Raw genomic sequence first — 26,990 nt, forward strand, 5'->3', positions numbered from 1 at the left:
CATGCCAGGACGACATACTGAAAGATTGTGGACATTCTCTTCGCCCCCCCCCCCACTTGGGTGCATTAAGTACATCTGTTTGCCCAACATGCTAATGGATTTTGAAGTGGTCCTTCTTGCACCTTGGGTAAATTTTGTGTTTAATCTGGCAGTGCGTACATATTGTGCAAGTGCTTGCTTTTCTCATAGAACATTAGCTCTTTTTAAAACAAATGGCGTGTATTTGGGCCTCACTGGCTCACCCCCAGGAATATAAAAATTGTTTGGATAGGAACAATTCTGGTCTGAGGTGTGATGATGGCAGGCCTGTAGGGAACATTGTAAACTTCTGTAAAGTAGGTCAGGCCATTTCTCCATATAGACCAGTATTGTCTACCTCAGCCTTCCTCAACCTGGGGCCGTCAAGATGGTTGGACTACAACTCCCACCTTCCCCAGCCAGTATGGTCAGTGGTGATGGGAGTTGTAGTTCAGAACATCTTGAAAGTACCACATTGGCAAAGGCTGGTCTGCGCTGACTGCCATCATCTCTCCAGGGTTTTAGGCAGAGGGCTTTACTGTCAATTTTACCATGATATGCCAGGGATTGAACTCAGAAAGCACGTGCTGTACACTGAACTATGAGCTGACCTTGAAAGGCATGCTGTGATGAGTTGTTGGCATCCGTCCATCTCGGGAGACAATGAAGGAGTGTGCCTTTGGGGATGAAGTCAAACTCATCGTGTTGGAAGGTCGCAGTGGCCGCTGTGGGTATAGAGACAGATGCGGGAGAGACATGTTTTGTTGCAGTTGGGGCAGATGGAGGTGTCCGGCTGTGCAGAGGCTAATTCATTTGCCCAGGAGCTTGCCAATACTGATTTTTGGTAGAAATAGGCCCTGTTCTAGCGTTGCTGTACCGTCATTTCTGTTTTTATAGGCAGCTGACCCAGAACAACTGCTGAGTTTCAAGCAAGCCGTATTGCTTTAACATGCACTCTAATGTTATCCGAGTGGGTAGAACAAACATTTGAAATAATCTTCCCGAAGCCTATTTGCGATGTCTCGAACACAGTTAAGTTGCCATCCAAATATTTAGGTTGAGCAGAGAAAGTCATTGCAGTCCCAGTGCAGGAGACATTAGCCATACCTTTAATTCACATTCCTTGCTGAATCACCAGCTCTTGCCACTTCTGGGCTGGGAGTGGAGGAGTAGAAGAGGCTCCCCCCCCCACCTCAGTTTGAGTGGTCGCTCCATTTTTCAGTTAAGAAGGGGACATAGGGACACAGGAAATCCCCTTATTCTGAGTCAGACCATTGGTTCACCTAGTTCAGGGGTAGGCAACCTAAGGCCCGGGGGCCGAATGTGGCCCAATTTCCTTCTCAATCCGGCTTGTGGATGGTCCGGGAATCAGTGTGTTTTTACATGAGTAGAATGTGTCCTTTTATTTAAAATGCATCTCTGGGTTATTTGTTGGGCATAGGAATTCATTTCCCCCCCTTCAAAATATAGTCCCGCCTACCACATGGTCTGAGGGACGGTGGACCGGCCCACGGCTGAAAAAGCTTGCTGATCCCTGACCTAGTTCACTGTTGTCTGCTCTGACTGGCAGCAGCTCTCCAGGGCTTCAGGCGTGGAAATCTTCTCTAGCCCTACCTTTCAGCAGCTTTCACTACCATTGATCATGGTATACAGTGGTACCTCGGGTTACAGACACTTCAGGTTACAGACGCTTCAGGTTACAGACTCCGCTAACCCAGAAATATTACCTCGGGTTAAGAACTTTGCTTCAGGATGAGAACAGAAATTGTGCAGCGGCGGCGCGGCGGCAGCAGGAGGCCCCATTAGCTAAAGTGGTGCTTCAGGTTAAGAACAGTTTCAGGTTAAGAACGGACCTCCAGAACGAATTAAGTTCTTAACCCGAGGTACCACTGTATTATTATTATTATTATTATTATTATTATTATTATTATTATTATTATCATCATTATCATTATCATTATCATTATTATTATTATTATTTCCTGTGCCACAAATGACTAATGAATGGGCAGTAAACATTTTTGTCGGCTAGTAATGCCTGTGTAAGCTTGCAATCCTGTATGCATGTGTAAATATTGGCCTTCTCTTCTTCCCAGAAAGGCAGAGCAGCTGTCTGTTTAAAAAGCGGTCTCTGGAACCTTTTGCCAGCTGCACTCTGACATCCCCATCGCTGCTAAGAGTTTGGAAAGCCCCAGAGACTCTGTTCTCCCCCCCCCCCCGACTACTTTTTCTTAAAGCTGCATTCTGCAGATTTTTATTGTGATTTTGGGGTGTGTGGGCTGTTCATTGGACTTTATCTGTAGGCTTTTAATTAATTTATTGCTGGGGTGTATTGTATTTTAGTTTCGAGCTGCCTTGGGCGGGTTAGTATCCTTATCCCCTGAAAGCTGGCATAAGAATATAAAAAAATAAAGGAAGTTTTGTCAAGCATTCCTCCCAGCACCCCCAATCACTGTCCACTTACTTGGCTGTGGGGCAAAGCACACCTGTTAGATGTTATCCTACTTCAGAGCTCGACAGGCTCTGCAGGCATAAGGAACTCTGCCCTTTATGGAAAAATGTCACTCTGCCAAAGGAAGCAAGGCTACACCTGTTGCGGTCACTTCCTATTGTCCAAAGAGGGCCTATTTATATCCTTGGCGTGCTGGAGAGGGGAAAGGGTGCGGGGTGTGTGTGTGTGTGTCACAGAAAGACCCAGTTGTAGCATGCCTGCCTCCCCCTCTGTCCCTCTCTCAATTTCAGGCTGGCAAAATGATTGCTGCAACAAGATTTCTGGCAGAGAAGTGTGCATTGATGTTGGAACAAACCCGCTGCCTCCAGGACCTCTTCTAGATGAGACCGGCTTTGGTTATTGGGGTTGAACAGGCTGTGGCCAACCATTTTCCTCTCTCTCACCCACGCCCCCCCCCAACACATTCCCGTTCCCCTTTTCAGGCTGGGACAGTTTAGCCAACAATGTCTTTGTAGTTATTTGTCATGGTCTTTAGCGCTGGCATGCAGCCTGAGCGAAATGTACCGCAGTGTTACTCAAACAGGGCTTTGCTGCTGCTAGACAACGGGGGGTGGGGGTGGGGAGAATCCGTAACCTTTTATTCTCTTTCCCTTGGATCCCACACCTACAGACACGACATTTCCGCCACGTATCTGCAGTGTGGCAGGTGGTGGTTGGGTGCAAGTATTTCCCTCGGACTTTCTCCGCACAATCTCTCGGCCCTTGTTTCCCAGCACTTTTCTTCCATGACCTTTTCATCCTCAGCTTTTTATGGGAGCTTAGGAAGAAGCCTCCTTATGCAGAGTGAGGCCATTGGGCCATTTAGCTCTGCAGTTGTGTTTGGAGCACACGCGAAGCCAGACCGTGTCTTGGCATTTACCGAGGTAAAGGTAAAGGGACCCCTGACCATTAGGTCCAGTCGTGGCCGACTCTGGGGTTGCGGCGCTCATCTCGCTTTATTGGCCGAGGGAGCCGGCGTACAGCTTCCGGGTCATGTGGCCAGCATGACTAATCTGCTTCTGGCGAACCAGAGCAGCGCACAGAAATGCCGTTGACCTTCCCGCTGGAGCGGTACCTATTTATCTACTTGCACTTTTGACGTGCTTTCGAACTACTAGGTGGGCAAGAGCAGGGACTGAGCAATAGGAGCTCACCCCGTTGCGGGGATTCGAACCGCCGACCTTCTGATTGGCAAGTCCTAGGCTCTGTGGTTTAACCCACAGCAATTGCCTTGCAATTGCCTTGCCCCAGGATTTTTAGGTCAACGCAGTAGCTTGGAATGGTTGTTTGTTCATTCATTCCAGGGGTCAGCAACCTTTTTAAGCCGTGTGCTGGTCCACCGTCCCTCAGACCGTGTGGGGGACCGGACTATATTTTGAAAAAAAAAAAAAAAATGAACAAATTCCTGTGCCCACAAATAACCCAGGGATGCATTTTAAATCAAAGCACACATTCTACTCATGTAAAAACACCAGGCAGGCCCACAAATAACCCAGAGATGCATTTTAAATAAAAGGACACATTCTACTCATGTAAAAACAAAATAAAAAAATTCCTTCCAGTAGCACCTTAAAGACCAACTAAGTTAGTTCTTGGTATGAGCTTTCGTGTGCATGCACACTTCTTCAGATACACTGAAACAGAAGTCACCAGACCCTTCTATATAGTGAGAAGGTGGGGAGGGGTATTACTCAGAAGGGTGGTGGGAATGGGTGATTGGCAGATAGTTGTGATGAGCCTGTTGACGACTCTTAACGACTGCAATAGGTCTTACAGGAAAAAGCAAGGGGTGAGAAGGTGAAAAATGGCTTTGTCATGTATAATGAGATAAGAATCCAAGGTCTTTGTTCAGACCAGGTCTCTCCATGGTTTTAAGTTTGGTAATAAGTTGCAATTCAGCAGCTTCTCTTTCCAGTCTATTTCTGAAATTCCTTTGTAATAGAACAGCTACTTTGAGATCTTGTATAGAATGTCCTGGGAGATTGAAGTGTTCTCCTACTGGTTTCTCTGTCTTGTGATTCCTGATGTCAGATTTATGTCCGTTTATTCTTTGGCGTAAGGTTTGGCCTGTTTGTCCAATATAGAGAGCTGAAGGACACTGTTGGCATTTGATGGCATACACAATGTTAGACGATGAGCAATTAAATAGTCCCGAGATGGTATGTGTGATGTTGTTGGGGCCAGTAATGGTGTTGTCCGGGTGTATGTGGCAGCAAAGTTGGCATCTGGGTTTATTGCAGGCTCTGGTGCCAGTGTCCATGTTAAGTCTGGTTGTAGTATTATTGTGGGTTAGGAGTTGTTTAAGATTGGGTGGCTGTCTGTAGGCAATGAAAGGTCTTCCTCCCAGAGCTTGAGAAAGAGAACTGTCATTGTCCAGGAGAGGTTGTAGATCTCTGATGATGCGTTGTACTGTTTTAACTTGGGAGCTGTATGTGATGACTAGAGGTGTTCTGTTATTTTCTTTTTTGGGTCTGTCTTGCAGCAAGTTCTCTCTGGGTATCAGTCTGGCTCTGTTGATCTGTTGTCTAACTTCATCTGCTGGGTATTTTAGTTCTAAAAAGGTTTGCTGTAGATCTCTTAGGTGAGAGTCTCTGTCTGTAGAATTGGAACAGATGCGGCTGTAACGTAGTGCCTGGCTATATACAATGGACTGTTTGGTATGTTTGGGATGGTAGCTAGAGGCATGTAGATATGTTTGTCGGTCAGTTGGTTTACGGTATAAGGTGGTGTCTATGCGCCCATCCTGTATTTTTATAGTAGTGTCCAAAAAATGTATTTCTTGCATAGATTGATTCATTGTTAGGTTGATTGTGGGGTGAAAATCATTGAATTTCTGGTGGAAGGTGTCCAGGGTCTGTTGACCATGGGTGCTCATTGCTGTGCCGCTGATCTGAAGGAACAGGTCATCACCGAATTTGAAGTTGTTGTGGGTAAGGACAAATTGGCAGAGTTTGGTAGCAAAGTCTGCTGTGGTTTTATCTGAAATGGTGTTCCTTATAGCTTGTAAATCAGTGTGTTTTTACTCATGTAAAAACACACTGATTCCCAGACCATCCGCGGGCCAGATTCAGAAGGCGATGGGGCTGCATCTGGCTCCCGGGCCTTAGGTTGCCTACCACTGATTCATTCATTCATTCCATTTATGGCTTGCCACCCATAAAATATCTCAAAGCAATTTCACAATAAAAGCATCAGCAATGAAAAAAAATCACAGCATTTAATATACATAAAACATTCTGTGTTGGCATCTGTCTGTCTCTGGAAACAATGGAGGATTGCGCCTTTGGGGGTGACGTAAAACTGTTAGAAGGTTGCAGCACCTGCTGTGGCTGTAGAGTCCAATATGGGAGAGACATGTTCTGTTGCAGCTGAGGGCGTCCGGTGCTGCTGCTGCTGCAGATGCACCATAGCGTTTCTTCTCTCTTTGCTCCTCCCAGTGGTAATTCTTCCTCTGGTCACTCCTGTGGATGCACAACCTGTCTGTCTGTCTCCAGGCGCTGTGGTCGACTGCAAGGGATTCCCACAGGGTGGGGTTGATGTTGCCAGCCTTCATACATCTCCGTGAATTAGAGTTGGTCTGCCAGCGTGCCTGGTACCTGTCACCAACTTCCCGTAGAGCACGTCTTTGGATGCTAACGTCCAATATAAAAATAATTTTTAGAAGGTGTGGTTAAGGAGCAGACACCTTAACTGTGATCCTAAGTTCAGATGATCTGCTGTGTTAGGTGTTGGCTTAGCTCTCCTCCCACTCTGACCTATTAAGCCTGGAGAAAAGCCTAGTTGGTACAAGCTGTTCCCTCCTTGGGTGCCAACCTGCTTGCGTGGTCATGGCAAACTCAGTGGCGGAGCTTCTTGCTCTGGCACCGGGGAGCGGAGAGCATGTACTGGCGGGGCTGGTGCTTGTCCCGGGGGCGTGGCGCGCTGCCCGCAGGGGTGTGGCATGCGTCCTGGGGGCGTGGCACGACGCCTGTGGGGGTGTGGCACCTAGAGCGGGCAGGGGGGCAGCAGCGATGGCACCCCACCGGGATTCCGCTGCTGGGGGCGTTGTGTTCCCCCTGCACTTCTCTTCCTCCGCCCTGGGTAAACTCCATTCTGGCTTACCATGATGTGTGAACCAAGCCAGTATTGTCTACACTGACTGTCAGCGGCTCTGTAGGCCTTCCCCAGACCTAAATGCCATTCCTCCACCAACCTTTTTTCCTTTCCTTAAAAAAATAAATAAATCTGAAGTTTAGCAATGATTTGCAAACTGTGCAAAACCACTTGGTTTCCATACATTCGTCCTAAGCTCTGTGTGGAGATTTCCTTTGCAAAACAGGGATTTCTGACCTGCCCAGTGTTGGTTATCTCATCTCACCCCTCAACCCCCAGGCCAAAGTGACTGTTGTTGTTGCTGCTGCTGCCTTCGTTTGTAATAGCCTGAGAACACGTATTCACGTATTTCAAGAAGTTTTGCTTCCTTCTAAAAATCCAGTCCAACTCGCTTGTTCTGACCTTCATTTAAAACTAGTTGTTGTCGTTCATTTCCTAACCTTGTAGATCAGGGGTGAGGAGCATTTTCTTATATGGTTGGGTCAGCCTTTGCGAAATCAGCCGCTTTGCCCTTTTTTCTATTGCGCATAACAGCCTCTTGTGGAAGAGGAGCTTGCCATCACTCCAGCGCAGCCTCACAGTCAATCACAATGTGGTCTGTGATTGTTTCTTTAGACTGCACATCCTGGGATGCTCCCTCTTCATTTATTAATTCATTTATTTAAACTACATTTAATTCCCACTTTTCTACCCGTTGCATTCAGGGAGGCTGGCAAGGGTAAGTGTTCGGAGGAAGTAATGATTCTGAACACCAGTTGCTGGAAATTGCAGGAGGGGAGAGTTGCTCTTGGTTTCCCAATGGAGCCTCTGGTTGACCACTGTGAGAATAGGATGCTGGACTAACTAGATGGACCATTGGCTGGATCCACCAGGCTCTTATGTTCTTAATGGTGTGTGGACAGCCCAGTATAATAATAATAATAATAATAATAATAATAATAATAATAATAACAACAACAACAACAACAACAACAACAACAACAACAACAACAATACCCCACCCATCTGGCTGGGTTTCCCCAGCCACTCTGGGCGGCTTCCATAGAAACCAAAAATATAGTAAAATATCACAGATTAAAAACTTCCCCTAACAGGGCTGCCATAAGATGTCTTCTGAATGTCAGGTAGTTGTTTATCGCTTTGACATCTGATGGGAGGGCGTTCCACAGGGCGGGTGCCACTACCGAGAAGGCCCTCTGCCTGGTTCCCTGTAGCTTTGCTTCTCGCAGTGAGGGAACCACCAGAAGGCCCTCGGCGCTGGACCTCAGCGTCCGGGCAGAACGATGGGGGTGGAGACGCTATGTTGCAGAATTTGTTTTATTTTATTAAATTAGTATTCTGCCCTATACCTGTAGATCACAGGGTGGTTCAGAACATAAAATCGCAATATTAAAAAAAAACAGAAAATACATAATAAAAACAACCCAATAATCCCCCCCTTCCATGACATATTTTAAAAGGGCATTGGATGTCCATCAGCCAAAGGCCAGGTGAAAGAGGAACATTTTTGCCTCCCTGGGGACTCATTGCAGAAAAGGCACATTATCATGTTGCGGGAGGGCCTCAGAAGATGATCTCAGGGTCCAGGTAGGTTCATATGGAGGTATTATGGTCCTGAGCCATTTAAAGCTTTATAGGTTAAAACAAGCGCTTTGAATTGGGCCCGGAAACGAATTGGTAGCCAGTGTAGTTGGACTAGGATCAGTGTAATGTGCTCAAACCATCTTGCCCCCATGAGCAACCTGGCCACTGAATTCTGCACTAGCTGAAGTTTTCAAGCCATCTTCAGAATGCACCAACGAAAAAGCCCCCATTTCGAAGGGCCCTAAAGAGCAGAAAACAAATGCAAGAACCCTCAGCAGCAACTATGTGAGGCTGAAGTGGCATTTCCCCACCCCCTTCCTTCCTTCCTTCCTTCCTTCCTTCCTTTCTTTCTTTCTTTCTTTCTTTCTTTCTTTCTTTCTTTCAAAAAAATAAATAGAGCACCAGTTTCTGCATTCAGCTGTTTTCTCTCTTTCAGCTGTGAAAGCTGCGTGGAGCTGCTGTTTGTCCGAGGGGCTGGGAACTGCCAGGAGTGCGACACCCCTTTGCGGAAGAGCAACTTCAGAGTGCAGCTCTTTGAGGACCCAGCTGTTGACAAGGAGGTGGAAATCCGGAAGAAGGTGTTGAAAATGTTAGTGTCACAAAGCCCCAAATAAGGGAGGCCGCCTCCATTGCCCCGCCGGTCAAGGCCAGATTCCCTTTGGTTGTGCTTGTGGAAGGGTGTCTGTTTAAACTGTTTGCCGAGTTGATCTCCAGAGATACAAACCGAATATAAGAAAGGCATCTCTCAGTGGAGACAGACCAAATGGAGATTTTGATGGTTGCCAGTGATCTCATCACCTGCTTGTTTTAGAGAACATAGTTAAATTGCACTTATGGTTGATGACTGCATACAATGACCCTCTCAGTTCTTTAAACGGGGCTGAGAACCTTTACCCCATAGGTTGGAAGATTTAAAAGCTGGATTGTTACCATTCAAACTTAGAGGAACCCCTAATGCCAATAATTAATTTACAGATATTTGTGTTTTAACAAGTGCTTATGAAACAGCTTTTAAAAAATATAATAGACATCAGTTCTAACTGCATGGTTGGCCCTCCAGATGTTTGAGGTTACAATTCCCACCAGCTGGCAGCAGTCCAGAACATCTGGCAAAGGCTTCTCTAAGCTTATCTTACACTCGAAGTCACAGTTGTCTTAGTGGTGCCATACTGCCCTTCGGATCTCGATCCTTGCTGTGCTTTGTTGTCTTTCAGGAAAAATATTTTCACTAGCTTCTAAACTGGCTGTGTTCTGTCTCTACAGTCAGAGGCACTTTATCTCTGAATACCAGCTACTGGGAATCACAGGTAGGGAGAGTGCTCTCGCACTTGGGTCCTGCTTGAAGGCTTCCCATGTGTCTCGCATGTGACTGGCCACTGCAAGTACAGGATGCTGGACCGACTGGGCCTTTGGCCTGATCCTGATCCTGAAATTGCTCAAGAGCTCAGTTCAAATGCGCCCAGGGCGCTTGGACCCTCAGGAAGAACGTTGAAGCATCAGGCGTTGTCATCTTGGCACGATTGCATGCAAGCATAATGCTGATTTCATTTCATCTTCTCTCACAGATACAACAAAAGAGAGGATGACTTCCGCAGTCTAACGGAGTATAATGATTTCCTAGAAGAAGTTGAAGAAATTGGTAAGTCCTAATGCTTCCATATTTGATGCATGGTGTGCTTTCGTCTCTCGCAGGCCCTGCAGAATATTAAAGCTGAATCTCTTTCATCAGGTCTCTATCTTGGTACCCAATAGTTATCTAATTACTATCTCCTTACATTTTTTAATCGGAAACTCTTCAACTGGAGCACCGTGTCTTGTCTCTAGCTGTCAGGGTTGCAGGGAGTGGGTGCGAGATGCAGGGAGCAAATTCACCCAAAGAAAACGCTTTGTCAAGGCGCTAGGGATGCTGAAGAAACAGAGAGGGTGGGGAGATCAAATAAAAAAGAAAGGGGGATCTGTGCTTCCATTGGCTTTGTTTACTGTGACACAAGCCATATGGCCCCTTTTTCATCCTCTCACTTCTTCAAGTACAGTAGCTTGGAGCGCTTTGAAGCATTTGACCTTGCATACCACTTTGGGAACGGGTTTTTTATGGTGCTAATGTAGAGCGAGGGAGGCTTAAGAGCAGGCCCGGATCTCTCTCTCTCTCTCTCTCTCTCTCTCTCTCTCTCTCTCTTTCTCTCTCTGCTTGGATTTCAGGTCTACAGATGCCATTGCCTGAGGGCTCTCTAGCTTTTGTGCGGGGCTCGTACTTATTTTTAGGTAGGGCAAGAGAGTGGCAGATGAGTTGAATATGTTGGCAAGAGAAGAGAAATCAGCCACCCCAGAGGGTTGCCGGGCAGATTATTTGGGGAGGTGGTGGGCAAGTGAGGTGAAATAGTTGGGTTATCGGAATTGTAGAGTTGGAAGGGACCCCAAGGATCAAATACTTCACCCCCCTTCATTGCAGGAACCTTTTGCCCAACGTGGGACTTGAACCATCAACCCTGGGATTAAGTGTCCCATGCTCTACCAACTGAGCTATACAAGGATATAATTACATAATGCAGGAGTGGACAATAGTGGCTGCTTCCAGGTGGTGGAGCTCCCTTCTGAAGGAGGCTTGACTGATGTCCCCTCTGCTTTCCTTTCATCAGCAGGCAAATACTTTTTTTGTTTAGACAGGCCTTTGGCCACTAATTGGATGTTGCAGAAGGGTATTTTAATAGTGGGTGTTATACATTTTCTTCCCCTTTTGCTGTGCTTTTAAAGTTTTTTTTTTTTTTAAATTCAGTGCTACTTTTAGTATGCTAACTTTTTTATTTTTTGTAATTGATTGGTTTTTTAAAAAATTTATTTGATGTGTCTGTTTTTAATTTATGTCGTGAGCCTCCATGTGTCCTGCATTGGGGAAACGTGGGGTTTGAAACAAACAAACAAGCCAACAAGCCAACAAACAAACCAACAAACTCAAATGGACCCAGGGTTTGAAATGAAATTTCCATTGTGCAGAAAATGAGAACAGACAGGAGTGTTCCTTATAATGCATTTATTTATTTATATAGAACCATCCATGTGTCTGGTGCATTACTTTTGCTTTCTGTCCCAGGGTCAGTGATTTGGGTGTTGCTGTTTTTTTAAAATGTTGAATCGATTCTCCACCATGCAGATTAGACTAATTTGCGTAGGGTAATTTGCAACAGAAAATTGTCAGATTGCACTGGAATTTTTTTCCTGATGTCTAGGGAGTGAATTAATTTAGTTTGTTTATTCTAATGTTAAGAGCTATTGGATGGTGGAACAGACAGAGAGTGCTTGACTGTCCTTCGCTGGTGGTCTCTAAACAGCAGGTGGAGGGTCATCTGTTGGGGATTTTTTAGCGTGATTCCTCCATTGCAAGGGGGTTAGACTAGATGACCCTTGGGTCCCTTCCAGCTCTACAATTATATGATTCTACTTGTATGTTGTGGACTGCCAAACTTGTCCCTTGCTGTATTTATAATTGGCACCTGTTCATTGCTACTAATGAACTTACGAAATGGAAAATTTTCTATGGAAAAATAAAGCAGTGGAAAGTTTTCTGTCCCACATCTCTACCGAGTGTTAAAACCTTTTTGTTCCAAGGAGCATTAAAGGATTAGCTTTATTAAACTGTGTGTTTGCTTCATTGGCTTACCCTGGGTTGTGTGTCCCCCCCCCCCCGCCCTGCTTTTTATTATTATTATTTATTGGTTCATTGTACTTTTTTTTGCTGTTTTCCTCTGCTTTTAATGTTGAAAGATTCAGAATAAAAACATTGTGAAATAAAAATATGCCAGGAGAAGATGTAGCCAGCTTTTCATTTAGGCGAAATTTCCCTAGTGGCTGAGAATATTGTACAGTCATGCCACCCTTAATAGTGGTAGGAAACTATATTATTAAAGTGATCAGGGTGTCTTGGGCAAGTGACTGTGGGCATTGTTGTTGCTGTTTATTCGTTTAGTCGTGTCCGACTCTTCGTGACCCCATGGACCAGAGCACACCAGGCACTCCTGTCTTCCACTGCCTCCCGCAGTTTGGTCAAACTCATGCTGGTAGCTTTGAGAACAGTGTCCAACCATCTCGTCCTCTGTCGTCCCCTTCTCCAACATCAGGGTCTTTTCCAGGGAGTCTTCTCTTCTCATAAGGCGGCCAAAGTATTGGAGCCTCAGCTTCAGGATCTGTCCTTCCTGTGATACTAGCACTGCCAGAGTAGTTATTGCCCATTATTGGAAGTAGGGCTCGTGACACCTCGTCCAACACCATTTCAACCATTTCAAAATGATTGAGCGGGCAATGTATTGCGAAGCACAGTCATCAAAACTCCAGGAGGCGATAGAGCTGCGAGTCCTCTGGCGGCTGGATGCCTGCCTTTCCTTTTGGCTACCTTTCCCCTCTGATGGCGGAACAGTCCCACTCCCAGCCTTGGTGCCTCCCTGTAACCGCAGAGTCTCTGCTCGAGGCAGGAATCGTGGCTGGGTAGCTCTTTCCTTCTCCCTCTCTCTGTCTAGGGAGGAGTAGTAGGAGCTCGTGATAAGGTCTAACAACAAAATTTACAGGAACACAATCCAGTTAGTCGCAAAAAGCCAATGCATCCTCAAAACTATCTTGACGCCAGCAACAGCCTCACCCCGGTGGCCTGTAAGTATCTTGGACAGCAGAAGCCGCCTTTGCAGCAGCTGGAGTCAGTCGAAATCCTACCCTCCCGGGCCAGACAAAACAGGGGGCAGGTTTTGTAGGACTCACTGCCAATTGATGGGTCCCTTGTGTCACCTGACAACTTGTGAGTCTGTAAGCTGTAGGTGCCTTGGATAGAAGCCCAGTGGCTCCTTCTTCTGGCGAGGTGACGCAGACAAGTGAGGTTGTATGGAACTGGGTGCCCGAGTCTTAAATTTGAGGCCTGGGCTGCAGTAGCAGGTGGAAAAACAGTGCAGCTCAGAAATATAGTAATGTAGGAAGTTGCCTTATACTGAATCAGACCACTGGTCCATCTAGATTAGTGCCCCCCCCCCAAATTATATTTTATTAAGTTTCAATATTTTAAACATATACAGTCAAAACACAGTTTCATCTTTTTCTCATTTTTGTTGACTTCACACTCCTTTTTCTATGGAGCTGTTGTTTTTCCCCTTCTGCTGCACCCTATCTTCTATCTATCTGATCATAACCATGACAATCTAGCTTAGTATTGTCCACACTGACTGGCAGCCACTCTCTAGAGTTGCAGGCAGGATTCTCTCCAAGTCCTGCCTGGAGATGCAAGGCTTTAGCCAGATGTTCCACCACTGAGCTTGTGGCCCTGAGCCACGCCATAGTAGTTCACCTGCAGTTCTAGCATCACGCCGCTCCCCTCCCTTTTTGGATAGTGGCTTGGAAAATGCTCCTTCCTTTCAATTCAGAGCATTTTTCTTTCTCCGCAGAAGAAAGTCTGGCTTTTCAGAAGTGGGATTGCTATTCAAAGAGCAGTAAACCTTTTGGGCTTCAGAAACAATGGGCTTTTTGTATTATATTTTGACAGATGTCTAAAGGCAGGCCAGTGTGTAAGCCCAGCCAATAAGAGATGGGCCAGGAGATAAAGAGCGGCTGCACACTAGTCTATTTTCCTTCTTGCTCTCCCAGCCCCTGTGGGCAGGTTCTTGTTTGGAAACGTACAGTATGCTTCTGTCTGAACGCAAAAGAGAGGCTTCTTTAAAATCCCTGCAAAACAGCGACCTGCTCATAAGAACGTAAGTGGAGCAGCCCTGTAGTTGGATCAGGCCAGAGTGGCTCATTCAGTCCAGGTTCCTTCTATCACAATGGCTAACAGGGTGCCTCTTCTGGGAAGCCCACTTACATATTGCAATAGTCCAATCTCACTTATTGCACCTGAGTGCAATAGTTCCATCTCACTTGTGAACTCCAGCGACTGGTATCCAAAGTTTTTCTGCAATATAACAAGGCTTGGCTTAGTTTTTATTTCTTAAAAAATGCTATTTGGGGGCCCTAATGCCACACTGGGGGACGCGGGTGGTGCTGTGGGTTAAACCACAGAGCCTAGGACTTGCCAATCAGAAGGTCGGCAATTCGAATCCCCGTAATGACGGGGTGAGTTCCCATTTCTCGGTCCCTGCTCCTGCCAACCTAGCAGTTCGAAAGCATGTCAAAGTGCAAGTAGGTAAATAGGCACCACTCCGACGGGAAGGTAAACGGCGTTTCCGTGCGCTGCTTTGGTTCACCAGAAGTGGCTTAGTCATGCTGGCCACATGACCCGGAAGCTGTCTGCGGACAAACGTCAGCTCCCTCGGCCAATAAAGCAAGATGAGTGCCGCAAGTCCAGAGTCGGCCACGACTGGACCTAATGGTCAGGGGTCCCTTTATCTTTACCTTTAATGCCACATTCCCTCTTGAGCAGCTGTCTGGGGTGGTGGTGTCATGCTAATGGTGGGTTAGGGTTAGGGTGACACTTAACTGTTGTATACTAGGCTACATTCCAGTGGAATTCAGCCTCTGAGCGTGAGGTTCCCCAGCCCTTATTTATGTCCCCCCAAAAAACCCCTGCGTAGAAGCTGAGGCCGACAACGGGTACTCCTAGCTTGGAAAAGAAAACATAAACCCCATTTGAAATAGGAAGAACCCAATTTTTTAAAAGTACCATTCATACACAAACGTTGGCAGTCTTGTATCCCATTTCATATATAACCGCAAGTGTTTTCTGTCCGTTTCCAGCCAGTGGCTCTGAATGCTAGCCAGTGGTATCCCGTGAACAATGAAAGAGGAAAATCCCAAGCACCCCCTCCCTCGCCCCTCCATTAGTACTAAGCTGCTGAGCTGTTGGCTACCCAGTCCTTCTTTGACATCAGAGTAGCTAAGCCAATGAGGTCAAGGGTGCTAGGGCAGCGAAGAATACACAGGTCACGAGACACATAGGGTCAATGTGGGAGGTTTGATGACCTGGCTTATGGTCTGTGGACAAGCTTATTAAAAACCTGAATATGCCAGTTAGGAACTGAAGATGAAAGCTTGTCGTTGCCTTCCTATTTGCTAAAGAAAATAAGTGCAGTTCAAAAGGTTTGCTGCTCTGCTTAATGCAGATATCAAACGTTGCATTTGAATTTGTGTCACGCACGCTCAAATCCTTTTGTGATTGCCTTTTTGTGAACAATTGTCTCGCAACCAGGATAAACTAGAAAATTAAATACATCTATATGTATAATTGGTGCTTTTTTTCTAAAAAAAATATGTTTAGGGGCACTCTCATTTTCCTACTCATATTGAAATACTGCCCCTCAATGAGGCCAAACTTAGATTCACAAAATGTTTAGGGGTATGCGTACCCCTGCACCCCCCCGAAAAAAAAGCACTGTGTATAATTATGCATGAGGTATGTTGTTACTTAAATCTTTTCAAATTTCGGGGTGCGGGGGAATAGTAGCAGAAATTAAGATTTCTGATGATAGAAACGGAGTCTTAATTTTAAGGTGGGAATATATTTTTAGAAAACATTGTCCTTGAGTAGAAGTAATGCTTTGTTATGACTGCTGTTTAACATGAAGCTTTGCTTCTTTTCTTCACCCCTCTCTTCCCCACTGCTAATTTATAAAACGTTGATCTAGTGTTCAACCTGACCAACAACATTGATGTAGAAAATACAAGAAAGAAGATGGAGATGTATCAGAAGGAAAACAAGGAAGTCATTCAGAAAAATAAGATCAAACTGGTAAGTTGCCTAGGGTTGGCTTTTGTTTTGTTTTGTTTACAGTTCTTTGGGTTATTTGCTAAAAGAAACAATGGCATTTTTTTTTTTTTAAAACCCCTAGTTCTGTCCAGTATCCAAAATAGTAGGCTTGCTAGAGTAAAAAGGTCTTGGTTCTCTATAGACAGTCTTCTGAATGGGTAAAGTAGTGGTTTAAATAAAGCAAGCTAAGTTTGAACAAATTTAAGGCATGTTCTTTGGGCTGGAGAACAAAAACAAAAATTAATTTTTAGTAATTTTATATGTAGCATTCTGAGTCTGTCTTGAAATTAGAGCAAACACACAGGAAAGCTGTGCTGGCACCCATATTCAGAACGAGTAAGGAGACATGCAAGGGAGTTGTGCTTCAGTACCTGTTGCTGTTTCGCAAGTCTGAAGCTTAGCCCGCACATCATTCTAAACATACTGAGGAAGGAGAGAGCAATTCCCTGGCTGCTTTATAGTATTTGAGACTCAGCTTAGTTCTGATGTATTTTGTGTGTGTACATGACCTCTGTCACTTCAGCTTGCAAGTGGGTGATAGAGGGGACCCAGTGAATTCTACTCAAAAAATAATTTTTAAAATCCCTTTACATAGAGAACTAGCATCTCAGGCTGGATTCTCCCCATGGATATGCTAGCTTTCTATCTGGAGGAAAACCTTTTTGCTTGTTCGTGTTTAGTTGCATTCCATCATGTTACCCGCCCGGCAAGGGTAGTCTGAAGTGGTGCAGCCTAGGCGCAAGTTCACCACCTCTGGGGAACGAGCCTTTGTGATGTTCCAAAACATGGCTCAGTCAAAGGGTTGCTCTTCCCATTGCATAGCTGTCAATCGTCCCTTATTTGGCGGGAAAGTCCCTTATCCCAGCACTATGTCCCATTGCTGTCCCTTATTGATGATGTCCCTTAAATTTCCTGGGTTTCAAAGGAAGCTGCTCCTCTCCCTCCCTCCCTGCCGGCCAGTGAGGAGGGAGGCTCCAACTGTGTTGCTTGGCTGCGTTGCTCACCCAATAAGGAGTCTAAGAATGACTGGGGGGTGGAGCTTGCATGCCTTGTGCCGATCAAATCGGCCGCCTTGCCTGGGGACTCGCCTTTGCTCAGCGCTTCCCAGTGGAGAGGTGACGGTGGTTTCCCTTGCTGCATCCCCTTTGCCGGGTTGCTGTGCTGTGGGAACCACTGCTTGAGGCTTCGTTTGACTGCTGGCTGGGTTTTCTGCCTTTGGCTCAGAGGGGCTCAGAAGTTGAACATACCTGCGCTGGGAAAATCCCTTATTTTGGCTGCTGTTCCCTTATTTTCGAGGCTTCTGGTCCCTTATTTTCAAATCTGTAAGTTGACAGCTATGCCATTGTTTTTCTGCTGCAATGGTCATTGTTGAGACACCCTTTTCTTTGGCTTCACCTCCCAAGTGCTCCCTGTTTTCTCTCTCTTAGTCTCGAGAGCAAGAGGAGCTGGAAGAGGCTTTGGAGGTTGAGCGGCAGGAAAGCGAGATCAGGCGGCTTCTTATACAAAAGGAGGAGCAAATGCAACAGATGCTGAAGAGGAAGAACAAGCAGGACCTTCTCGATAAGCTGGTAGGTGATGCAGCACCCAGAAGGGCAGCTCAATTACTTAATACGGAAATGGGCAGATTCTCTCTCTCTCTGCTTGTCTGGCTTATTCCTATATCATGGCACCAAATGACCCTTCTTCTAGGTTCCACTCCCAGAAAGATGATGTTCCCACACTAGGCTACTTAGAGTGGCTGGGGAAACTCAGCTAGATGTAAAAGGTAAAGGTAAAGGTACCCCTGCCCGTACGGGCCAGTCTTGACAGACTCTGGGGTTGTGCGCCCATCTCACTTAAGAGGCCAGGGGCCAGTGCTGTCCGGAGACACTTCTGGGTCACGTGGCCAGCGTGACATCGCTGCTCTGGCGAGCCAGAGCCGCACACGGAAACACCGTTTACCTTCCCGCTGGTAAGCGGTCCCTATTTATCTACTTGCACCCGGAGGTGCTTTCGAACTGCTAGGTTGGCAGGAGCTGGGACCGAGCAGCGGGAGCGCACCCCACCGCAGGGATTCGAACCGCCGACCTTTCGATCGGCAAGTCCTAGGCGCTGAGGCTTTAACCCACAGCGCCACCTTACATTACAGTGGTACCTCGGGTTAAGTACTTAACTCATTCCGGAGGTCCGTACTTAACCTGAAACTGTTCTTAACCTGAAGCACCACTTTAGCTAATGGGGCCTCCTGCTGCTGCCGTGCCGCCAGAGCCCGATTTCTGTTCTTATCCTGAAGCAAAGTTCTTAACCTGAAGCGCTATTTCTGGGTTAGTGGAGTGTGTAACCTGAAGCGTATGTAACCTGAAGCGTATGTAACCTGAGATACCACTGTATTATTATTATTATTGCCATGCTTTGTTTAGTCACTTTTTGATGGAACATCCACATAAATAATAATAAATAATAAATAATTTATTTATATCCCGCCCTCCCCAGCCAAAGCCGGGCTCAGAGCGGCTAACAACAGTAAAAATAAAACAGTTTGCATAAAATCACAATCAATTAATTGAAATACATTCTAAAATCAATTCATTCTAAAATCAATTCAGAGTCAAATTAATGGCAACCACTGGGCTAGAGTTCTATGAGGATTACAGAAGGAGAGAGGGGGTCAGACTGTGCCTTGGCCAAAGGCCTGGTGGAACAGCTCTGTCTTGCAGGCCCTGCGGAAAGATGTCAAGTCCTGCAGGGCCCTAGTCTCTTGTGACAAAGCGTTCTACCAGATCGGGGCCACAGCCGAAAAAGCCCTGACTCTGCCTCCCTGTGGCCTGGGACCTCCAAGATGTTTTTATTTGAAGACCGTAAGGTCCTCCATGGGACATACTAGGAGAGGTGGTCCCGTAGGTACGAGGGTCCTAGGCCGTATAGGGCTTTAAAGGTTAAAACATGACCACCAAACTCCATTATTGATGATTCTGCGTTTTCCCTGAGGATCTGCCTTTTTGCAGACTGCAGCAACTCTGATTTTTTTCCTTCTTCCCCAGAAGAATGGGTTGCACAGACCATAGCAGGATGTGCACACAGCAAAACTGCAGCACGCCAGATATTGTGGGAAGTTGATCGCAATTCCTTTTGCAGCTTGCAGTGGGAGAGCAGCGATTAGATTGCATTAGGAGCCACCCATCTGGCAGTGGCGCTTTTTGTCAGTTTGTACACACAGTTTGTCTCGGTGCGTACGTTTTGTATCCCACCCTTCCTCCCAAGGAATTCAGAGTGACACATGTCTCCTTGTGTTTTATTCTGCGCAGCCATCCTGCGATGTAGGTTAGGCAGAGTACAGAGGTTGCTCAGCAAGTCTCACCACTGATGGGGGTTTAAACCCCAGCCTTTCTGGTCCAAGTCCCATACAGTAACCAATTATCCCACGCTGACTCTGTGGGCTGGAGCAGGAGAATGACTGGTTTATTCTGGAGACTGGCACTTTTTCTGTCTTCCACCCCCTACCACCAGAGGAGGTATTCCATCAGTCTGTCAGTTGTGTACAGGACTGGTCATCGGGCTGTGTCAGATCTCTTAAAAAACACACCCTGGCTACTCTATTGGCATCATGGCCCAACCTGAATTTTCATTTTGGTCACATGGTTCCTTCATTGCATCCCATAATATTCACTTCCCCCTTCTCCTCTCCTCTGGGTCTCTTGTTACGAGCCCACCAGCTGGATTTCACTTTCTTCCTGTCTTGCACCCCCTCCCCCCCAAAACCCCAACAACACTTTTTATTGTTTTGCTTTAATAGTCCTATCCAATTGTTGATGTGTTTTTATTTCTCTTCTGTTTCCGTTCTTCCTTTGGGAAGGCTGAGCACCTGAAGTCCTTATCTGACCCTGAGGGATAGCCACTGAAACGGGAAGGAGATTTAGTGTCAGGTGATTTAAGAGGTGGTTTTATTGAGCGGGCGGCTATACCCAGGGAGAACCTCGCTTGGGAGCAAGGGGGCATGTGGATTTTTTTATTTTTAAAGGGGAGGTGTTGTATTTTTTAATTATTCCTGGGCCAAGGGCCTAGATATTTCGGCATGCTCCCCTTCTTGGATGTTGACAGAAAAAGGAAATCCTGTGCGGCCTTTGACCTTGCAGGCAGCAGAACAGTATAATGTTTTAAAGACCTTGCAACCTGCTCAGGGTCTGGTTGTTTCCCCTCCTTCCCTTCTTCTTTTCTTAAGTCTATAGTCTCTGTCACTTCCCCTGTATTATCCAAGTGGCTATTGAGTGTATGGATGCACTTAGAGCCCAAACAGGTGGGCAAGGCAGGAACGCACTACAGGCTTTATGCAGAGTCAGACCATTCATCCATTTGGCGTAGTTGTGTCTGCACTGACTGGCAGCTGCTCTCCAGGTTTTCTTTTTAAACATTTTTAAAATTCATTTTCACCTTTAACATTTATCATCATACATAAATCATGATCATTTTACAAAAAGGATTCTCAGAATGCTGGAACTTCCCTCCATGGTTTCCCCAGATCCTCTTTTCAAACTGCATTATATCATATTCTCCATATTTTCTTAAAATTCAGTTTTTATCATAGTTCTCGCTTCATTGCAAGTGTTTTCACAATCCTGCCAATGTTTTCAGTTGTTTCAAGTAACTTAGAAAATTTCCCCATTCTTTGTTAAATTTATTGTCCTCTTGATCTCTGATTTTCCCGGTCATTTTTGCCAATTCGGCATAGTCCACCATCTTTATCTGCCATTCTTTTTTTTTAAAAAAATATTTTTTATTAGATTTTCCACAATGATAACACAAACCCCTCCCTTCTGAGTTTCCTTGTAATTAAAAGTAACAGCTTTCCAATATCATTATTAAACTAAAACAATTTCCAATTATGGTCCATCTTATTCACTTTTCTTAACATTCTAAATCCCATTTATTTAATTATAATTTAGTTTAATCCTAGGCCTATTTGTTTCTTTCAAGTAATTTCTAATTTTATAGATTTATAATGAACTAAAAGAAATGTTGAAATATACATTTATTAAGAAACCAGAGGCCTTTCTTCTTGGAATAACAGGTTTGGAATTGCCCAAGAAAGATGTTAAATTATTTTTGTATGCCACAACGGCTGCCCGAATACTACTTGCTAAAAATTGGAAAACACAAGAACTACCAACAGTGGAAGATTGGCTGATGAAGATGATGGACTTTTCGGAGCTAGCTCCGAAAATATTATTTAAAGGTACCTCTCCAGGTTTTGAGGCAGGAGTCTTTCCCCAGTTCTGCTTCATGATGCCAGAGGTTACTATGGAACTATGGTCCTGTTCACTTGGCAGAGACTTAGGAAGTTGCCTTACTACTGGTCCATCTAGTTCAACATTGCCAACACGAGCTAGCAGCAGTTTTACAGGGTTTTGGGCTGGGGATATTATTCCCAGCCCTTCCTGGAGATGTCGGGATTGAACTTGGGGACTACCCCTAAGCTGCTGCATTTTCTTCTCATCCTGTAGGTAAGTACTGGGGAGATCTAAGCAAACCCCTCTCCCCTCAAAACTGGCAGGTTTCAAAGACTGTATATGCACGGTGCTAAGTACCCCTGGCAGCAGCCTGGAAGTCTTAAGCCCACAGTTGTTAGGCCTAGGAATGCTGGCCTGCCATTTTCTTCCTTACAGCCACTCCAAAAAAGTAGAAGGAATTGGACTCAGATGGCGCGATCACATACCGTATTTTTCGCTCCATAAGACGCACCTTTTTCTTCTTAAAATCTAAGGGGAAATGTCTGTGCTTCTTATGGAGCGAATGTGTGGTCCCTGGGGCTTGGGGGGGGGACCCGGGCTTCCCCCGCCAGCCCCGAGAAGCTCTGTCCCTTCCCCCACCTCCCGCAAAAGCCAGGGATAGCCACTCTACCTTTAAAGAGGCGTAGCTCTTGCAGGAGGTGGGGGAAGGGACAGAGCGCGGCTCTCTCACTTCCCCCACCTCCTGCAAAAGCCCCCAAGAGCCATGCTCCCTTTAAAGAGCTGCGCGGAGTGTGTGTGTGGCTCTTGGGGGCTTTTCCCCGAGGAGGGAGAAGGGCAGCCCATCAGTGATGGCTGCCCTTCTCCCTCCTCGGGGAAAAGCCTGCAAACGCCGCACACATGCTCCACGCGGCTCATGAAAGGGAGCGCTGAGCAGAGCCTGGGATGCATATAGGCTCTGCTCAGTGCTCCCTTTAAATAATATTTTTTCCTTGAATAAAGGTAAAGGTAAAGGTACCCCTGCCCGTACGGGCCAGTCTTGACAGACTCTGGGGTTGTGTGCCCATCTCACTCAAGAGGCCAGGGGCCAGCGCTGTCCGGAGACACTTCCGGGTCACGTGGCCAGCGTGACATCGCTGCTCTGGCCAGAGCCAGAGCCAGAGCCAGAGCCGCACACGGAAACGCCGTTTACCTTCCCGCTGGTAAGCGGTCCCTATTTATCTACTTGCACCCGGAGGTGCTTTCGAACTGCTAGGTTGGCAGGCGCTGGGACCGAGCAGCGGGAGCACACCCCGCCACAGGGATTCGAACCGCCGACCTTTCGATCGGCAAGCCCTAGGCGCTGAGGCTTTAACCCACAGCGCCACCTGCGTCCCTTCCTTGAATAATACCCCCCCCAAAAAAACTAGGTGTGTCTTATGGTCAGGTGCACCTTATGGAGCGAAAAATACGGTACCTTTTGAGAGCCAGATCTCAAGCAATAGCATCCTTTAAGCCAGGAATAGCCAATGTGGGCCCCTCCAGAGATTTTGGACTACAACTCCCATCATCATTGCTCTTGCTGGCTGATGGGGGTCGTAGTACAGCCACATCTCAATGGTATTGCATTGGCCACCCCCGCTTTAAGCTATGACAGCTAAAAGAATCTGGGTGGGCTAAGGGGGAAGTTGCCTCTGAGCCTAGTCTCTCTCTCTCTCTCTCTCTGGGGTTTACCCCCCCCTTTTTTAAAATCTTAAAGGTCCCAAGAGAGGGCTTTGAAGGACAGACTTCCCCCCCCCCCCCCATGAAACTTTCACAGATGCGTCCTTGTGTGTAAAATATTTCCAAAGCAGCCTCTGGTAAAAACGTAAAGCAGACCAGGACATTCCAAAGCCTAACAACAAAGCTACTGAAATAATGCTTTTGAATGCTGTGTTATGGCAATAAGCAAAATCAAGGCAAACTTGGGGGCTGTCCGAAATCCGCAGCTGTTGAAGAAAACTACAGCTGCGCTACTCACTACCTTCCCCTTCCTTTTGTAATGTCTGAGATAATTTTTTCCCATAGCCTGGCTTCGGGAATTTCTGCAGTCCCTCCCCCCCCCCCAAAAAAATAAATCATTGGTTGCAATTGACTGGACATGAGAGCCCAAGTAAATTCAACATGATGGGAAGTAAACAACCAATGTTACCTAATGCAGAAAAGAGGAATAGATGAAAATTCAGCAGCACAGACAAACAAAAGCCCAGCGAAGAGAAAATCCACACCAAATGAGCCGGTGTGGTGTAATGGTTAGATCATTGGACTAGGACCTGGGAGAGCAGGGTTCGAATCCTTACTCAGCCATGAAGTTCACTGGGTGACCTTGGACTAGTCACCCTCTCCTAGCCTAGCCTTCCTTACAGGGTTGTTGTGAGGACGAAATGGGGGGGGGGGGGGAGAAAGCCACCTACACCAGAGCTTCCCAAGCTTCATGTCGCTGGCACACTTTTTAGACATGCATCATTTTGTGACAAAGTAAATCGGTTTTACTAGTAAACTGGAGGTTAAAACTAACCCCTTTCCGGCCCCGGGAAGCACACGGGGAACGTTGGCATGACACACTGCAGCCAACGCACGATTGTGTCGCGACACACAGTTTGGAAAGCTCTGATCTACACCACCTTAAAATCCATGGAAAATAAAGGTGGTATACAAATTAAAATAATAACTAATCAACCACGGTCTTTGCTGGTATTCCAGTGATTTGCAGAAAAGGGGCCACATGGTCCTTACTTGGTCGGGAGTTGCGTAATTTAGGTTGAGAGGCAGCGATTGTTCCAAAGTCACCCACTGAGCTTCATGGCTGAATGGGGATTTGAATTCTGTTGTCCCCAATTGTAGTGTGACCCTCTAATCATTACACATGGTCAGTAGGCAAGACATCTCCCCCAGTACATGGGGAAACATGACGGAAAGCCCTATCTCTTTATCTCAAGTGGCAGGGGAGGGGAGGAATACATGGAGGAGGCAAGCTGTAAGGTAGACATAGTCTGAAGTTCATAACAGCTCCAGTACTAACAGTTTATTTCTTTTAATGGCTGGAGCGGGGGGGGGGGGGTTTAAACTGAGTCACCAAAGTGTTTCCAACTCAGCTTTAAATGCTCTTTTAATTTATACGGGGCGGACATTGTTTTCTTACACAGCAGTTGGTTTTACTGGAAATCCATTTTGCCAGATGGCTTGCAAAAAAAAAAAAAAAGAAAGAGCAGTTATAAATAATCTTTATAACATGACCAAAATAGGTAACTTAATGACATTTGTGCACACATTGCTACTAAACATATCTAAATATGTTGTTAATGACTGAAAGGTAATGCGAAGGGCAGGGGGGAAAGAAGGTTCTTGTTTGTGTTTCTTTCCACCCTAAAGGGAATATTCACAATCTCCTTTGTGAATTCTCAATTAATTTTTTTCTTTAACAGAAAAAAAAAAAATCTCAGTTTGCATTGGTGGTGAGAACCTCATGCCTTATGGAGTGCAGGTTATCATTCTGATGGGATAGAGCTTAAGTAGTTCTGGGATGCTTCTGAATCTATAAACAAGTCCTCTGCATTCCAGACAGCATCCCTCTTATAGTCTCCACCCCCAAGTTCAGCCCAGACATGGAGGTTCACCCCTGCAGTGAAGTTCCCTCACTGCAAGAAGTGAAGTTACAGGGAACCAGGCAGAGGGCCTTCTCGGTAGTGGCACCCGCCCTGTGGAACGCCCTCCCATCAGATGTCAAGGAGATAAAGAGCTACACACCTTTTAGAAGACATCTCTTTAGGGAAGTTTTTAATGTTTGATGTTTTATTGAGTTTTTGTATTTTGCTAGAAGCTGCACGGAGTGGCTGGGGCAACCCAGTTAGATGAGTGGCATATAAATAATAAAGTTATTGTTGATTATTATTAGCATCCGTCTCTGTATGACTTCCTTGCATTATACAGAAATTGCCCACATGCTTTTTGGGTTCCCTCTTTGCGACTGTATGACCTGGAAATTTCCCCTTTCAATTCATAAACTGTGTTTTTAAATTCCCAGGATCACCCTAGAGGGGTTGGGTCCCTTTTCATAGCAGAGGTAGACAACGTGGTGCCTTTATTGTTATTATTATTATTATTATTATTATTATTATTATTATTATTATACCACCCTATACCCAGAGGCCTCAGGGCAGTTCACTAGAATAAAATCAAAATATTAAACCAGAAAATACATAATCAAAATAAAAACAACAACCCAATACCCCCCCAAACCCTAATTTTAAAAGGCCATAGGATGTCAACCAAATAAACGAAAGGCCTGGTTAAAAATGGAACGTTTTTGCCTGGCACAAAATGTATATACACCTTTGCCTGGCACAAGGTGTATAATGAAGCTGCCAGGCGAACTTCCCTGGGGTGAGCATTCCACAGCCAGGGAGCCACAGCAGAGAAGGCCCTGTTCTCATGTTGCCACCCTCCGGACCTCTTGAGGAGGAGGCACATGAAGAAAGGCCTCAGAAGATGATTTCAGGGTCTGGGTGGCTTCATATGGAAAGAGGTGGTCCTTGAGGTATTGCGGTCCTGAGCCATTTAAGGCTTTATAGGTCAAAACCAGCACTTTGAATTGGGCCCGGAAACTAATTGGTAGCCAGTGCAGTCGGACCAGGATCGATGTAATATGCTCAAACTGTCTTGCTCCAGTGAGCAACCTGGCTGCTGAATTGTGCACTAGCTGAAGTTTCCGTACTGTCTTCAGAGGCAGCCCTACATATAATGCATTGCAGTAATCTAACCCTGAGGTTGCCAGAGCATAGGCAACAGTAGTTAGGCTATCCCTGTAGCTGGTAGCTGGTGGGGCATAGCTGGACCACCAGCTGAAGCTGATGGAAGGCACTCTGGGCCACTGAGGCCACCTGAGCCTCAAGCAACAGCACAGGATCCCGGAGTACCCCCAAGCTACGAACCTGCTCCTTCAGAGGCCGTCTAACCCCATCAAGAGCAGGCGATCTCCCACCCATCTGGTCTAAGGAGCCACCCACCAACAGTGCCTCAATCTTATCTGGATTGAGCCTCAGTTTGTTGGCTCTCATCCAGTCCATTACCGAGGCAAGCCACTGGTCCAGCACTTCCACTGCCTCACCTGCAGATGTAAAGGAGAAATAGAGCTGAGTGTCATCGGCATGTTGCTGGCAACGTACTCCAAACCTCCGGACAACCTCACCCAGCGGTTTCATGTAGATGTTAAACAACATAGGGGATAGGATTGAGCCTTGCGGAACTCCACATCGAAGGTTCCACGGGGCTGAAAAGCTTTCCCAAGCAATGCCCTCTGGGAACGACCATCCAAGTTGGACTGGAACCACCGTAAAGCGGCACCACCCATCTCTAGTTTGGACAGTTGCTCCAGAAGGATACCATGGTTGATGGTATTGAAAGCCGCTGAGAGGTCGAGAAAAATTAACAGGGACATGTTTCCCATGTCTCTCTCTTGACAGAGGTCATCATACAGGGTGACCAAAGCAGTTTCTGTGCCAAAACTGGGCCAATCCAGTCCCTTGATGTCTCTGGACTATAATCCCATAATAACCGGCCAATCGCCTGCTGCTGGGTGTTGATGGGAGCCTTGCTGCATCTGGAGGCAAGCACTCTAGCCTTGCCGATGGCCAGTCCTGTCTCCTCTCCCATGTCTCCTTGCCTGGCTATTTCTGCCTCTGTACGCTGTAGAGAACAGAAGCGGAAGGATCTCTAGGGTCATTTTAAGTTTGATGATTCAATTGTTCTGTGAAATAATATTGGGAGATGGCAGCTGAGAGCTTGAGTGGATGGTGTTTATATATACACGTTTACTCACATGTCAAACGAGAGGTTTGGAACAAGGCTTGATTGGCAGGTAAGCTCTGGACTGGGA

The 26,990-nt window shown here is 46.2% G+C and overlaps 1 protein-coding gene across 1 annotated transcript in view; it reads left to right on the plus strand.

The window, feature by feature from the left end:
• Positions 1 to 26,990, plus strand: part of MNAT1 (MNAT1 component of CDK activating kinase) — a 151,836-nt gene that overhangs the window by 36,435 nt on the left and 88,411 nt on the right. The window contains exons 2-5 of the mRNA XM_079959202.1: positions 8,622 to 8,774; positions 9,751 to 9,824; positions 15,775 to 15,878; positions 17,324 to 17,464. Of these exons, the coding sequence (XP_079815328.1) occupies positions 8,622 to 8,774; positions 9,751 to 9,824; positions 15,775 to 15,878; positions 17,324 to 17,464 (472 nt within the window). The remainder of the gene's footprint in view (positions 1 to 8,621; positions 8,775 to 9,750; positions 9,825 to 15,774; positions 15,879 to 17,323; positions 17,465 to 26,990) is intronic.

The sequence above is a fragment of the Podarcis cretensis genome (assembly GCF_951804945.1).
Source record: "Podarcis cretensis genome assembly, chromosome: 1".
NCBI lineage: Eukaryota > Metazoa > Chordata > Lepidosauria > Squamata > Lacertidae > Podarcis > Podarcis cretensis.